The 14,274-nt window shown below is 38.2% G+C and overlaps 1 protein-coding gene across 2 annotated transcripts in view; it reads right to left on the minus strand.

Annotated features, from left to right (window-relative positions):
• LOC109102538 (mastermind-like protein 1) overlaps nt 1–14,274 on the minus strand; it is a 28,428-nt gene that overhangs the window by 8,263 nt on the left and 5,891 nt on the right. For both annotated transcript variants that reach the window (XM_042737791.1, XM_042737790.1), the window contains exon 2: nt 3,087–4,445. In XM_042737791.1, coding sequence (XP_042593725.1) covers nt 3,087–4,445 — 1,359 coding nt within the window. The remainder of the gene's footprint in view (nt 1–3,086; nt 4,446–14,274) is intronic.

Raw genomic sequence — 14,274 nt, forward strand, 5'->3', positions numbered from 1 at the left:
TTAATCAAAACCCCCTCCTCCTTGCAACAACATCTCCATAATAATAATAAAATAAAAGCAAACATGAAGACTTGTATTTGCATCTTTAAAGATCCACTTGCAGTTTCTTTTTTCTCTGTTTTCATATATAGATACGTCTCACTGAATAGTTGTGGTGAGGGTAGTTCTATTCATTTCGTTAAAAACACTCCCTGATGCCAAGAACATCTTCAAGGTTAGCGGATGAGGAGTAAGTTATTCGGTTCCTACAAAGTTTTTTTTAAGGTCTCTGGCTGCTCTTGAAGTGGCTGTTAGATATATTCCCTTATTATAAAGTGGTGCTGATCACACTCTGTTTGGAAACGTCACAGATAAAGAAAAGAAAACTGTTTGATTGTCAAGCACATCACTGAACAACTACCTTGATTATTCTGCAATGGATTAATTACATTTTTAATCTTAGCAAATGAAAAAGAAAACGAAAGTTTAATTTCCAGAAGCTCTTTCCAGAATCATTTTTTTTACCCTGACAACAGACTGATAACATCATTGATAATTTCTTCCCCTTAGTCTAATTTGAGCACCTCATTTCCACAGCGGTGATGCAGAAAGATCTTGTCATCACTGTTTGAAGATGACACCGCTTTGATATTTATGTAATGCAATGACATTCAGACATTTTTATGTGTCCAAATGCTTTGAGGCTGCTGTAGTCCTAAAACACCTAAAACACTAAAACCAGTCACTCCTAATACACTTCTCTACCACAGTCAGTCACAGTGACATTCTTATGAACTGGTTTGTTTCAACACGCATGTATACTCCATTTGATAGCATGACACATGCGCACTAGAACGTGTCATCCTTTATCGTTTCATCTTGTGCTATTTCTCTCCAGAATTTAAGTAAAAAAAACTTCCATAGTATGAAAAAAATAAAAATAAAAAATAAATAAACAATGGAATTTAATTGGGAACAGAAACTGTTTGGTTTAATAAATTATTCAAAATATCATGTTTAGTCTTTAGCAGAAGAATGAACTTCATATAGGTTTGGAACAACTCGAGGGTGAGTAAGTGACAATTTTCATTTTTGGGTGATCTTTTTAAGGAAAGGAAAGGATGTGACGTTGGGCCAAGTACGGTGACCCACACTCGGAATTTGTGCTCTGCATTTCACCCATCTAGTGAACACACACACACCCGAAGCAGTGGGCAGCCAATGCTGCGGCGCCCGGGGAGCAGTTGGGGATCCGGTGTCTTGCTCAACGGTCTCACCTCAGTCGTGATATTGAAGGTGGAGAAGAGCGCTGGTTATTCACTCCCCCGACCTACAAACTCTGCCGTACCTGAGACTCAAACCCACGACCTTTGGGTTACAATTTGGTTACTCTGACCATTAGGCCACGACTGGCCCCAAGGTTCTCGAGACAGTAACATATTGGTTCTTACATAGATTAGTAAAAAAAAAAAAAAAAAAAAAAAAGAAAAGAAAAGAAAATTCCGTCATTTACAAACCTTTCTGTTGTTCCAAACATGTAAGACTTTGGGTAATCTTTGAAACAAAAATGACTATATTGTAGTGAAACTGAAAGTTAAGTTAAAGTTAAAAAGTCAATTAAAAGTGCAGGTAACCAAAACTTAAGACCCAAAACAGTCATAAAGGCAATGTAAAACATACCCATATGAAATCAAGGAGTTAAAAAAAAAAAAAAAAAAAAAAAACACAACAACACACAAGGAGCACATCGGATATGGTAAACGGAGACTCAGACGTGATGCATGAGAACAAATAAGGTTTGCTGCAGCTCATGCAACGCATGCAAAAGCTTAAATGTTCACCATGTGTGATGTGCTGTATAAATGTGTGCTAATTAGGGCGGTAAAAAAAAAAAAAAAATAGAATTTCGAATGTTTGTCGAATTTAAAATAAAAATCCACATTCAAATGCATCCGAATTTTAGGTGTGCGTTAAGGAGGCAGCCTTCAGTGGCTCACGAGATCGTCATCGCATTTTAATGTTTTTGTTAGCCTATCCAGCTGAAGCCATTAGAGCGGCTCTGATGCGATGTTAATTACAAATATTGCAGGAAAAGAGAACATCAATGTGGAGAAGATCTTGTTTACGTCAAAACTGAAACCAAGCTGTTCACACAAGATGCATATTTCAAGCATTTTCTAGTGGGACATCTATCATCATTGCACTCACCTCTCGCACAAAAGAGCCGCTTGTTTAGTAAGCCATGTAGAATTAATGCAAGTCAACTTTGAAAAAAAATCTCTAGATATTATGGCGGGTTTTTTCCTCATCCCACGGTTTTGTTTATAGTTGTTTAAGCAACTTAATTATAATTGGTTTATTAACATTATTTTAAGCATTATGCACTTTTTTTTCACAGATAGTCATGTTATCTAATGCTTTGAATAAACTTGCATTAGTAATATTTTTTGCTCGATGCTCCCTCTTGTGGCCTCAGGTGAGAAGCCAAAAGCTTTTCTTCACCCTAACTGAAATTATGCATTGTAAATTTAAAAATAATTCGAATATAATATTTAGTTTTTCAGCCATTTTGACAGCCCTAGTGTTTATGTGTGAATAAAAGTCTATATTAAAATCGGTTCATCAAATATGCTCATCTAAGCACCCATACATAAATTCTGTGCTTCGAAAATTAACCAAAGTTTTATTGATTTAGAAAAACATGAGAGTGAGTAAATGACCATTTTTGGGTCAACTTAACCCCTTGTTAGCAACTAGTGTTGTCAAAAGCACTGACTTCTGTACCAGTCGGTACTAAAACTTTAAAAACATCCATTTCCCGCTAACATTTGAGCAAATGTAAGCCCATTCTTAAACACTGCTGATTGGCCACTGTGTTCACGCGCTCGGGTAAGAGTGTGGGGCAATGATCATTGTAGCCAATCACAGTCATATCTGTTGAGTGGGTGAACACACTGAGCGCCGTTTAAGATTCAGCTCAACAGCGATCAAATGTTAACGGGAAATGGACGTTTTTAAAATTTCAGTACCCACCGGTACTGAAGTCAGTACTTTTGACAGCACTATGAGCAAGAGATGTGATGACTGCAGTGAGAAGCTGGTCTTACCGGAGCATGCTGGTGGTGCGCTGGTCTGAAGTTCATGCTGGTCGGCCTCTGCTTAGCCATCTGCTGTTGTAGCATCAGGTTCAGAATGGCCTGGTTCTGGTTCTGTGTGGCCGGAGGGCCCCTGGGTGCACCAGGGGCTCCAGCCTCATAATGGGACAGGGGTTTAGTGTTACTGTAGTCCAGCATGGCAGCCTGGGCTCCTGGGTTGGGTGGGTGGCTGAGGGGCCCTGTGGGCGCAGCTGGGTGACTTAACATGTTGGCATGTCCACTGGGCTGCATGTAGCCGGCTGGAGCGCCTGCTTTGGGAGAACCCTTGTTGGGCATGAGCAGGGTCTTGGGGTTGGGGAAGTCTTGCGGGTACAAAGAAGGGCTGGTGGACTTCTCAATGCCAAAGGTTCCACCCATTTGACTTTGGGTGGGTGCATTTTGGGGCCAAGATGTTGAGTGGTTGGGCTGCTGGTGAAATTTCGCAGCTTGCTGTTGCTGTTGTTTTTGTTGTTGAGGCGGCTTCTGAACCACATGCTGCTGCAATATCGCCCTCTGCTGCTCGCGTGCTGCTAACTGCTGCAGTTGCTGTGCGGGGGACAGGTCTTTGGATGGGGCGGGCAGCAGGTGATTTGGGAGTTGTCTGGTGGTCTGCTGCTGCACAGGCAGGGCCGGCGATGTGGCCGGAGCCGTTGCAGGGGAGTTGGTGTGAAGCGGAGGCCCAGATGAGGTGGGTCTCACCTGAGGTGAACCATTGCAAGAGTCCTGATCGAAGGCGGAGGAAGCCGTAGTGGGGGAAAATTCAGTCTTCACGCTGGCCAGATCTGGTGGCATCAAGCTCTGAGCTGCACCGGCGGACGTGAGCTCGGGGTCCTTGCGATCTCCAAAACTGTCACTGAAGAGCTCCTGGATGTCTTCGTAGGGTACGGAGCGGTTGAACTCCTCCATGATCTCACTCCAGTCCTGATCGTTGAGGTTGAGGTCAGGGAAGAGGCTGTTGTTTCCATTCACACCTCCACCAGGCAGTATGCAGGGCAAGATATCGTCCACAGGCTCTTGCTTCATTTCTTTCAGGCGGAAATCGGACTCTGAGCCACGTAATGCCCCGCTATCTGTTAGACCAGACCCGTTGTGCTCTCCACCGACCGCTCTGTGGTTCCCATTGGCCATCATGGCTTCAGTACTCACGTTATGTTTGGAGTCCAAAGGAGAGAGAGGAGGCACTGTGCCGTTCGAGACCCCATTAAGACTCCCCAATGCATCCTTAACACAGGCTTTTTTATTGGGCGGGTAGCCGTCAATGAAACCATTGACCTGGTCTCGGCCTAGAGGTGAACCAGCATTCTCCAGCTTCCTCTTGACAGTATCATGTAACTGCACATAGAAAATACAACAAATTAACATTTAACAAGCTGTTCATTTAGGTTTTTACTTCATATTTGTTATAAAGTTGTAAAACGTGCCATGCAAACTTGATAGAACGTAAAACATGTCCATGAACTTTAATCAAAATACAGTTTTTTTAATATTTTATTATTATATCGATTCGTAAGTTATGATGGGAATTTTAGATGCTGTGACACATTATAAATCACATTTTGTCATTTAAATGGCCCTGCAGTGTGACAATTTTTAATTAAAAAAAAAAACATTTTTTTATACAAATATTCAGATATTCAGGTTTATACAAGAACTTTGTCAATTACCCTCAAGATAACTTTAAAAAAAAAAAAAAAAAATATTTTCAAGAGTCACAACTACATGTAAGATTTATGTTTACCTGCAAAGATGTTGGTCCCATTTTATTTTCACTAAATAATTATACACTAGACAATGTATTTTAAATTTTAGATAAACAGCTGAAAATAAGTACTGAGCAATGATGTTGATATGCTGTGGGCTGGTATATTATTATTCATCACTCATATGTGCATTATGAAAATTAGCTCAAGAAACTCCCACTCTCATGTTCAGAAATCCTGGACACACTTTTTGAATTGGATACCCTATTAAATGGATCAACATCAGGTTGTTAAAAGATGTGTAATATGTGTTACTAAAAGGACAAACATTGTGGAAAAAGAATGCAGTTTTTCTACATGCATTAATGATAATTAAGAACTCGTTTTACAACACTTCACTTTAACAGGCAGACTTTCAGGAAATTAATCATGCACTTAAAACTGAAGTGCCACTGCTCTCCCATCACAAACATTTAGGCCTGCATATGGTGTGCTGTATGACTTTTTAAGATTAGCTTATGCACTGTATGCGGTTATCAATACACACTAAATAAATTCACACACATTATAATTTCGTAACTGTAAATTCCTAGAAAACTTATAGAAAATTTGTCTACTCTTGAGCTGTGACCGGCTAAAGAGTATGTGTCTGTCATCAGTTTCTGACCATTTCTACACATTATTCATGAGAAGGAACTCTTTATCCAATCAAGGCATGTGATATTTTATTTTATTTTTTTATATTACATCGTGTAATTTAAATGTTCCAGCTGCACTGATTCAACTTTGTCATCTGGTTGTTCAGAGACGTATGTGTGAATTTCTTAAGTGCAGTAGGTGCTCTAAACATATACTAATGCACACATTCCATTGCATCTTTTTCAAATAAAATATACGTCAAAAATGGCGATAAATAGAATACAATGTAGTAAACCGAAAACTTGAAGAATGAAGAGAAAAGTAAACATGCCTTTATTCTTCCTGCTTTACAAGTCATTTGCTCAGAGACTGTAATGCTTGTAAATACAACGAAGATATGAAATATCTTTCAAATGTTTTTCCCTATATTTCATACACACCAATAACTCAGGCTCATGCAATGATATTTCTTAAGAATGGTTTATCAAAACCTGTTTGTTTGTTTTCTTTTTTTAATGTGAAAACGCTCTGAAGTTTGTCATAGGGCAACATTTTTAAAGAGCAGATCATATGGTATTTTAAAGAGTCCTAATATTGTGTTGGAGTCCCCTACAACAGGTTTAAATGCATCTAAGGTCAGAAAACATTGTAATTTTCTCAGAATATACATTTAATATTAGAGTCATTTGCCAATGATTTAGAAATGATTCATTCCAACCCAGTTCGGAGCAAACCCCTCCCTTCCATAGGCCTACTCTGCTCTGATTGGTCAGCTGGACAAGCTCTGGCACAGAGAGGAGTCCATGAGCCAGTTAGCCAGCGCTACCATTGACAAAGCACCTTTACATAAAACAGTAATATAGTGCTCCAATCCGTTCTTATAATAATGACAGCTATAGTTTAGCTGCTAAACTGTGAACACTTGACTAACTGATAAAACAAGTTTGTAAACCAAATTATGTCTACTGTAATGTTTGAAGAACGACAGACAAAAGACGCTGTCTTAACTTTTAATCAGAACAGGATCACAGGAGCACCAGCCTAACATTCGCTCATCTCTCCCGCATTAACCCTGTAACTGCTGGTGTAGCACAATAAACAGCAATTTCACAACGATTATAAAGTCTGTGTGCTGCACTACATTCTTTAATTATTAAACAAAGTAATTAGAACAACATCAGTATACAATAATCAACACATTCTTAGGAAATAGTGGGTTCACAGCGAATAATCAGAACTACTTCAGTAAGACAGTAATATTGTGCTTTACCTGGGAAACCTAAAGCTGCACTAGGTATACATCACATATTGGCACAAAAACTTTGAGCACTCAACTGAAAATGTACACCTAACGTATCAATCGTACTTACAGGCTGTGGTTCGGAGAGCTTGTTAGTCCAAATTAAGAAGATTAGAAGCCAACAAAGATAAAAGCCCAGATTAGAGAAGCAGTCCTTGATAAAATGACACGCACACAACAAAAGGTTCGAATTGTATTTCTGTGGTATCCTTGAACACAGCGTCTTCTTAAACATGATATAAACACACTAACTAGCGGGAGTGTTTGTGGGCAGGTCAGACTCTGTTCATATTTCGCAGGCAGGCGGGGATTATGCAAATGTGACGTACACCGGTAACAGACAAAAGATTCAAAAATATGACGACTCGTTAAGACGATTCAGAACCGACTCTCTCTTTTGGGAGACAATATCTTTATTTATCATGCACTTTTTTGATTAAAAACTTTGCAGATTGTTTTCATTTAAGGATAGCTACATTATAAACTGAAAAAGAGATATTTTTCAAAAACCCATATGACCCAGACAATTCAAAGTTTACTTCAGGATGTCAGTGGCTCAGTTTGAAGCTTCTGGTACCGATACTTGAGCCACATATTAAAAAGAAGACCACCAATCTCTGTGAACTCCATGTGCAAGGATCTATATACAGTGCTTTGCGCTGTGAGATGAAGTGGATCAACTTAACAATCGCCATTCTAGATTCTGGCATTCGTTTGTATGCTGGATCTGTCAAAACACCCCTCAAAATGCTTGCTACGGATGCGAAAAATGGAAGAAAAAAAAAAATTGTCAAACCCGATCCAAATTTTTTTATGATGGACGAATATTTTGGAGGCAGTGTGTAAACGTGATTGACATAACGTGAGGTTGTATTTATTTTTTACTGTGCAAAAATTTAGAATGATATTTTCTGACTCTGTGCACGATGACCTTAATTTTTTCTCCACTCAAATTTTAGTATTCATTACCCTGTATAATGAGTGTGTTGTAGTTCTGTGTTTCACTGCTTGTTTTCTCCTCTCCTCCTCCCCTCTACAATCCCTCTTTTCCACAGCACTACACGCCCATTTCTTGAGTCTTTCAAATTTTAGGTGTGAACGACCAGTGCTAAAATTAGGGATTCATTACACTTTAACAATTTTATATGTGACTGTTTACACGCGCCACCCAATTTAAAACTATATTATTAACTACAAATTTATGGCTACTGTGTGCAAACAAATAATATGTCACAGGAACTGAAGCTCCCCTTCTTTTTTGATTTGGAGGGCTGGTGCATGATGGGAAGCCAAAATATTTATTTCAAAGTGTGTGGTGTTTAATAGGAACAAAACGTGGGTTGAAAACAAAAGGATGTGCAGTTTTTGACCCATATGAACAGACTTGAGCCACTGTGTGCAGACTTACGGTCTGCTGTGAGTGATTGCATTCGGCCCGTCTGAAGTGAACTCCCCCTCCCAACACTGCAGAGTTTCTGAACCTGAAAAACTGGTCTCTCTGTATCAGCTACAGTCACTTTTCTGAGATGACCTCACTTGGGCGGCACACCCACGAAAACGTCCTCTCTTTCAAACATGCCAAAACTCTTCCCAAAGCAATTTTTTTTGCACTGACGTACGTCTCTTAATCTCTTGCACTCTTACTTTCCCTCCATCTTCGTGCCTCCCCCGCAGGCTTGAGCCACATGAGTCTAATTACCATGTGTATGAACGTGTATCCCACAACAAAAGAGTCAGCACACGGACCACGGAGGGGTGCGGGAGTGTGCCAAATTCCTGCCCACGCATAGCTCCGGCTCAGCTCGCCTTTGAAGCACTGCCTGATACAATGGACAACCCCCGACCGCACGGGGCCCAAGGGCAGAGAGCACCGTTTGAGTGCAGCGATCAATATTAGAGCAAAGACTCGGGTCACTACACTCAGTTTTGTGGTTACAGCTGCTTCACAAACAAGGGGCAAAGTCCAACAAGTGTTTAATGTCGTTTAGTGAAGCTAGTAATTAGTACTTTAATGGTTGAGAGCAGCCAAAAATCTGTATGTGCAATTCAAACCAGCTGTTCATTTATTAGTGCTTTTTGCCAAGACAAAGCAGTACTAACCCCAAGCACTAAACTTCAGTATGTTACTGTAGTCCACACAAGGGATTCGCCGAAATGAACATTCTTGGCTGAAAATGAAGCCGAACAAAATGAAACACTGGGCTGAAGACCGAAGGCCGAATATGTTTGCCCCCCGCCGTCATGTATTTTGCAATTTTTTTTTTTTTTGCACCATCGCATAAATTAAATAACCAAAATGTGCTCTTTACTGTTTTGTTTTACTGTACTGTTCAAAGAAAAAAATCAATTACAAAACATCAATTTAAAATGATTTACTTAACACTGAACATTTTTTAACATTGTAGCAGACATTGAACCCTGGCTAACAAGCAGATAGCACAAGCTGGTGCAGCGCTGTTTGAATACATCCAATCTGTGCGTGTATTAGAAAACATAACATTCTGCGGTTTATTTACTAATTGTTTAAAGCCATTTCGCTATTTCATCATCATACAGTAAATAGCAACAACCACCCCTTCCTCTTCTCATCAATGACATGCGATGCAGTTCTAAACGGTCTCTCGCTGTTAATGCCTGTAATGATTTTTGGTCTTTCTCTGACAGTTTTAAATGCACTGCCGATATGTTTGTTCGGTAAAAAATTATTCGGTCACTGAAAGAGCTTTTTTGCAATTTTCGGCCTAACAATTTTGGTTACCAAACATTTGGTGCATCCCTACTACACACATGAATGAAACCTCAAATAATGCAGCTTTTTAAGATGTCCCGTTACTTCATTAAATGGCCTTGATAAGCAATATCTACAGACCAGAACATCACCAGACATGGTGACATGGTCCATATTTATACGGAAAATTCAAATCCCTGCTTAATTTACTTTTAAATACAATTATGGATTACGTGTTTAATTTACAAATAGGCTGCTGGATAATATGCATTATCTCTAGCATTTAATCAGTGGGTAGCAGTATCAAAAATCAATACTAACCCATTAAAATTTTTTGTACTTTAAAAATTGCATAAAAACAAAAAGAGTTTGTCCATGACACCCAAATAAATAAATTAAATTATCAATCAGAATTCATAATATGGCTATTATCAAGTTTAAACAACATCAAATACAAAAGAAGCAGTAAATGATGCAGGTTTGGCGTCAATAAAATTTGTTTAAAGGTTTTCTAAGAAGCCTCTTATGCGAACCAAGACTGCATCCAAAAATACAGTTAAAACAGTAATAGTGTGAAGTATTATTACAATTAAAATAACTTTGTTTAAATCAGTGCTGTCAAAATAAGCACATTGATGCAAACGATTAAATTCAGTTTAACAGGTTTAAAAATATTTAACGCAGTTAAAGAAGGGCGGGGCTAGGGTTGGCCTCCACACTCAAAACTGCTGCTTCTTTCTCTTTTTCTTGACAAGAATTGCATTTATTTAGACGCAGAACGTCTTTAGGACCACATCAAATGGGAGACTTTTCAGACGTGCACTCCACTTCACCTCAGTAGCCCGTATTAATCCATATTAACAGCGGCAGTTCTTAAAGTAATAGCAGCCAAAAAACCTAATAACCCAGCTGCTTTGATGTCTGTTAATCAAAGAACAACAACAAAAAATGATAATTAAACTTTTGTAGCTTTAAGAATTCATCTATATTTTATTTGGTGAAAATGGCGGACTGATGACAGGGCGGGTCTTAGGTAAGACGCCAGTCCAGTCTGTGCTGAAACGCTACTGTCAATCAAACTATCGTGGGAGGGGCCTGTTTTTGTGACATCACACAGACAGGCATCTGAGATTGGCTCGACTTGAAAAAGGAGTAGGGGGATTTTTATCATTATAGGGTGGTTGTGTACACACACTGCCAACACACATTTCTGTTCAAACAATTTAAAATTGCATGTAGCATCCGATGACTCCTAATATTTTGAAATGCCAGAAATCTGATCGTGCAATTAAAAAAAAAACAAAAAAAAAACACTAGGGCTGCCCCCGACTAAAGATATTCCTAGTCGACTAACACTCCTGCATTTTAGCGATTGGTCGAATAATCGTTCATTTATGATATTAATATAAAAACTTGCATATATACACAAGGAAAGGTATAGTCCAAGTTGAAGTTTAACACTTCCATATGACAGAAAATGCTAAAGCATGACATTAGCGCGTTCAAAATGAAAATGAAGCGCTTAAAACAGAATAGTAAAGCATTTAAAGTATACAGAGCTTACGGACACAAAAATCAGTGGCCGGAATGTTATAGGCTAATTATAACATAAAAACAGCAATCAGACTGCCTGTACATTTTAATAATTTATTATCAAAAATACAAACTGTAACAGTTACATGTAAAAAAAAATAAATAAAAATGTTTTGAATAAAATAAAATAAAATTCGTTCTTTAAAATAAATTAAATAAACTTATTAGTAACTTAGGCCTAGTACAAAACAAGGCAAAAAAAAAAAAATACTGTAGCAAAAACACTGTTTGGTATAAAAATAGTAAAATACAGTGGAAAATTAATATAATTTTTATATTGTTCAAAAGGAAAATTAACAAAAACGAACAATTTAATAAATGCACATAGCATATCGCACAACGCCAAAACTTAGAATAAAAAAAGAAGGCGGCAAACAAATCAACAGCCTAAGTATTTGATTAAATTGTTTAGAACAACTATATTTAAGACAAAATGTGGAACAAATAATTTAAAGAACACTAATACAAATCAAAAATATCAGAGCAAAGCCGCAAACTGCCATTAAGACGACGGATGAGTCTTGACCTGAAACAACAAATTGCAAACATCAGACAAATTTTTCTTACAGAAGAAAAAAACAACTTCTGCATTATATATAAACGAATAAATAAAAATAATATGTATTTATTTATATGTATAGCCTACCCGTTATAAAAATACCAGTTTTTTTTTTTTAATATAGCCTAACAGATAGCAAACAGAAACACTACAAAAAGGAAATTAAGCATTCTTACCTAAGCTTTCAATTCGATTTTATTTTTTTTCATATTATGTGAGAGGAACACCAGCTTGTCCACACTGTTGGGAAGAAGGGAGCTTCTCGACTTGTTCACAATGAAGCCGGCCTTTGAAAAGATGCGCTCTGAAGTGCGCTTTGGTGTACCGCGAGGCACGAGATCTCGTTGATCTCTCGTTGCTTTGATGTCATGTCATACACTGACTGCACAGCCCCCGATTGCGTAATTTTTTCACGTGATTTTTTTTGCGACTAACCACCTAATGAAAATGTATTCGACCAAGCCCTCTTCATATCAACTAACGTTTAGTCGACTATTTGGGGGCAGCCCTAAAAAACACCTTCTGGAATTCACAAAGGGGGCAATTTTTACCCACATCGTTTTTTTGTTTTTTATTGTCAATGGCAATGTCATTTCTGCCCTGGGCCCTGGTTAACCCTGGTCAGTAGCTGTGAAAGGCCACCTGCAGACCAAGTGCTGAACAACAACAGTGAGTCTCTGAATGTTGAGTCATACTGTGAGGAAGGGAAAAACCACTAGATACACTACAGTTCGGCACAAAGCTTTGTGTTCAATACTCACTCTTATAGCACAAGCTAACTAAAACCAACAGCCCATCTATAGAAAGTTACATCAACATCATATAATCTGCACTTAAACTGGTAGCTGACCCCAAAAAAATAAACATTATTTACCCCTCACGCTGTTACAAACCCATATGATTTTCTTTCTTCTATTGCAATTCGTGCAATTTAAGTTTTCTTATTGCATGGAAGGTGTCTTGTGTACCACCGAAGGAAAGTGTCATGTTAAGTCATGATTGTAACTTGAGGATGAGTAAATTAGTTTTTTGGGCGAACTATTCTTTTAAGACTTAGTGACTTAAAAACACTGTAAGACCAGGCTATAAGAGTGGGACAGCGCACAAACTTCCTGAGACTTCGGTGTACTGTAAATGCATATAAGTGTGAAAGCACACAGAGACATTCAGCTGTCCAGGGGCCCCTGGAAACAATAGTGAGTCAGTGGTGTGGGCGAGCAGGGGGAGGGGTGAATGTGAGCGGACCTGAGTCATCCTAAATGCTGTGCATCATCACGCCAGCATGACCATCCCAAAACTACAGCAATGCTGTCCTACAGCCAAACTCTCAGACTTTTCCAAACTACAGCCTTTGTGTCTAACAACCTCCAAACTAGTCTGACTGCCCCAAACACAAAACAGAACAAAACATAACCTACTTGACCAGATAACACTAGCACGTGTGTAGCTAACATGAACAATGTGTTTTCAACATGATTTTATTTATTTGAAATGGCCCTGCACGGATACAATTTTTTATTAAAAGTGCATTCTCTTAACATCATAATCAACAAGCCATATTAATTGATAGCTAGACTTCTACTTTTTTGTAAAATATGTTTTAATATGTAAAATATGTAAAAGAGCCCAACCTCAAGTCTCTATGTCTCTGTTTAGGGATGTGAATTGCTAGCCATCTTGAATCAACAATCGACGACCTTAATAAATAAGGTTTTTAATTAATTTAAGCTTAAAAGCACTAAGTAATCATGCAAGCACATCAAAAACATAAAAATCATTGACCTAAAACCTATAAAATCATTCACCACCAAATGCAAACAACATGTAAAATGCAGGCTAAATGTCATAAGTGTTGGAGTGCTTCACTGCAAGTAAAAAATATTTGCATCATAACTGTATGTTAAAGTCAGCATGAAATGAAAATGAACCTTCTTATCTACATGCATGCTGTGTAGAATTTATGGTGTGAACCATTTATCCAAGCATGTTTTTTTTTCCCTCTCTTTACCCCCATTTGACATCAATTTTTAGTCTATTGGATCTACCAGCTAAATGTCAGACTCTTTGGTGATGTATGCCAGATTTTCCATTCATTTAGTTCTCTTAACCCCACCCCTGCAAAGTTCATATGCCTACACTCAAAAGTGGAACGCCCACAATTTAACATCCAATCAACAACTGATGCATAGAACCAAGTCCCACTTCTCTGTCTGTTTGAATAAGTGTTGTGTGAGTGAGGTGTCAGAGGAGAGAGTGCTGTGTCTTTAAAGAAATACTTCACCCAATTAAAAAAAACCTCATAATTTACTCCCCCTTATAATGTTCCAAACCCTTAATACTCTCGTTAATCTTCAAAACAAAAATAAAGATATTTTTATGACAACTGAGATTTCTGTCCCTCTACTAAAAGACCATTTATAAAAACTTGATGCTTGAAGTGGACCAATTATGCGTCCTTTCACAAGATGTAAAACAAGTCTTCAGGTGCCCACGGAATGTCTAAAGTTTCAGATGAAAACACCCTACAGATCATATATAATATACCATTTTTAGTAGAAGCAACAACATGCCGTTTTCATTAGGGTTGGGAATCGTTAGACATTTTCCGGTTCAGCCTAACGGTTCCGGTTCCATTAAAATCA

Source organism: Cyprinus carpio, chromosome B14 (assembly GCF_018340385.1).
Source record: "Cyprinus carpio isolate SPL01 chromosome B14, ASM1834038v1, whole genome shotgun sequence".
Lineage (NCBI taxonomy): Eukaryota > Metazoa > Chordata > Actinopteri > Cypriniformes > Cyprinidae > Cyprinus > Cyprinus carpio.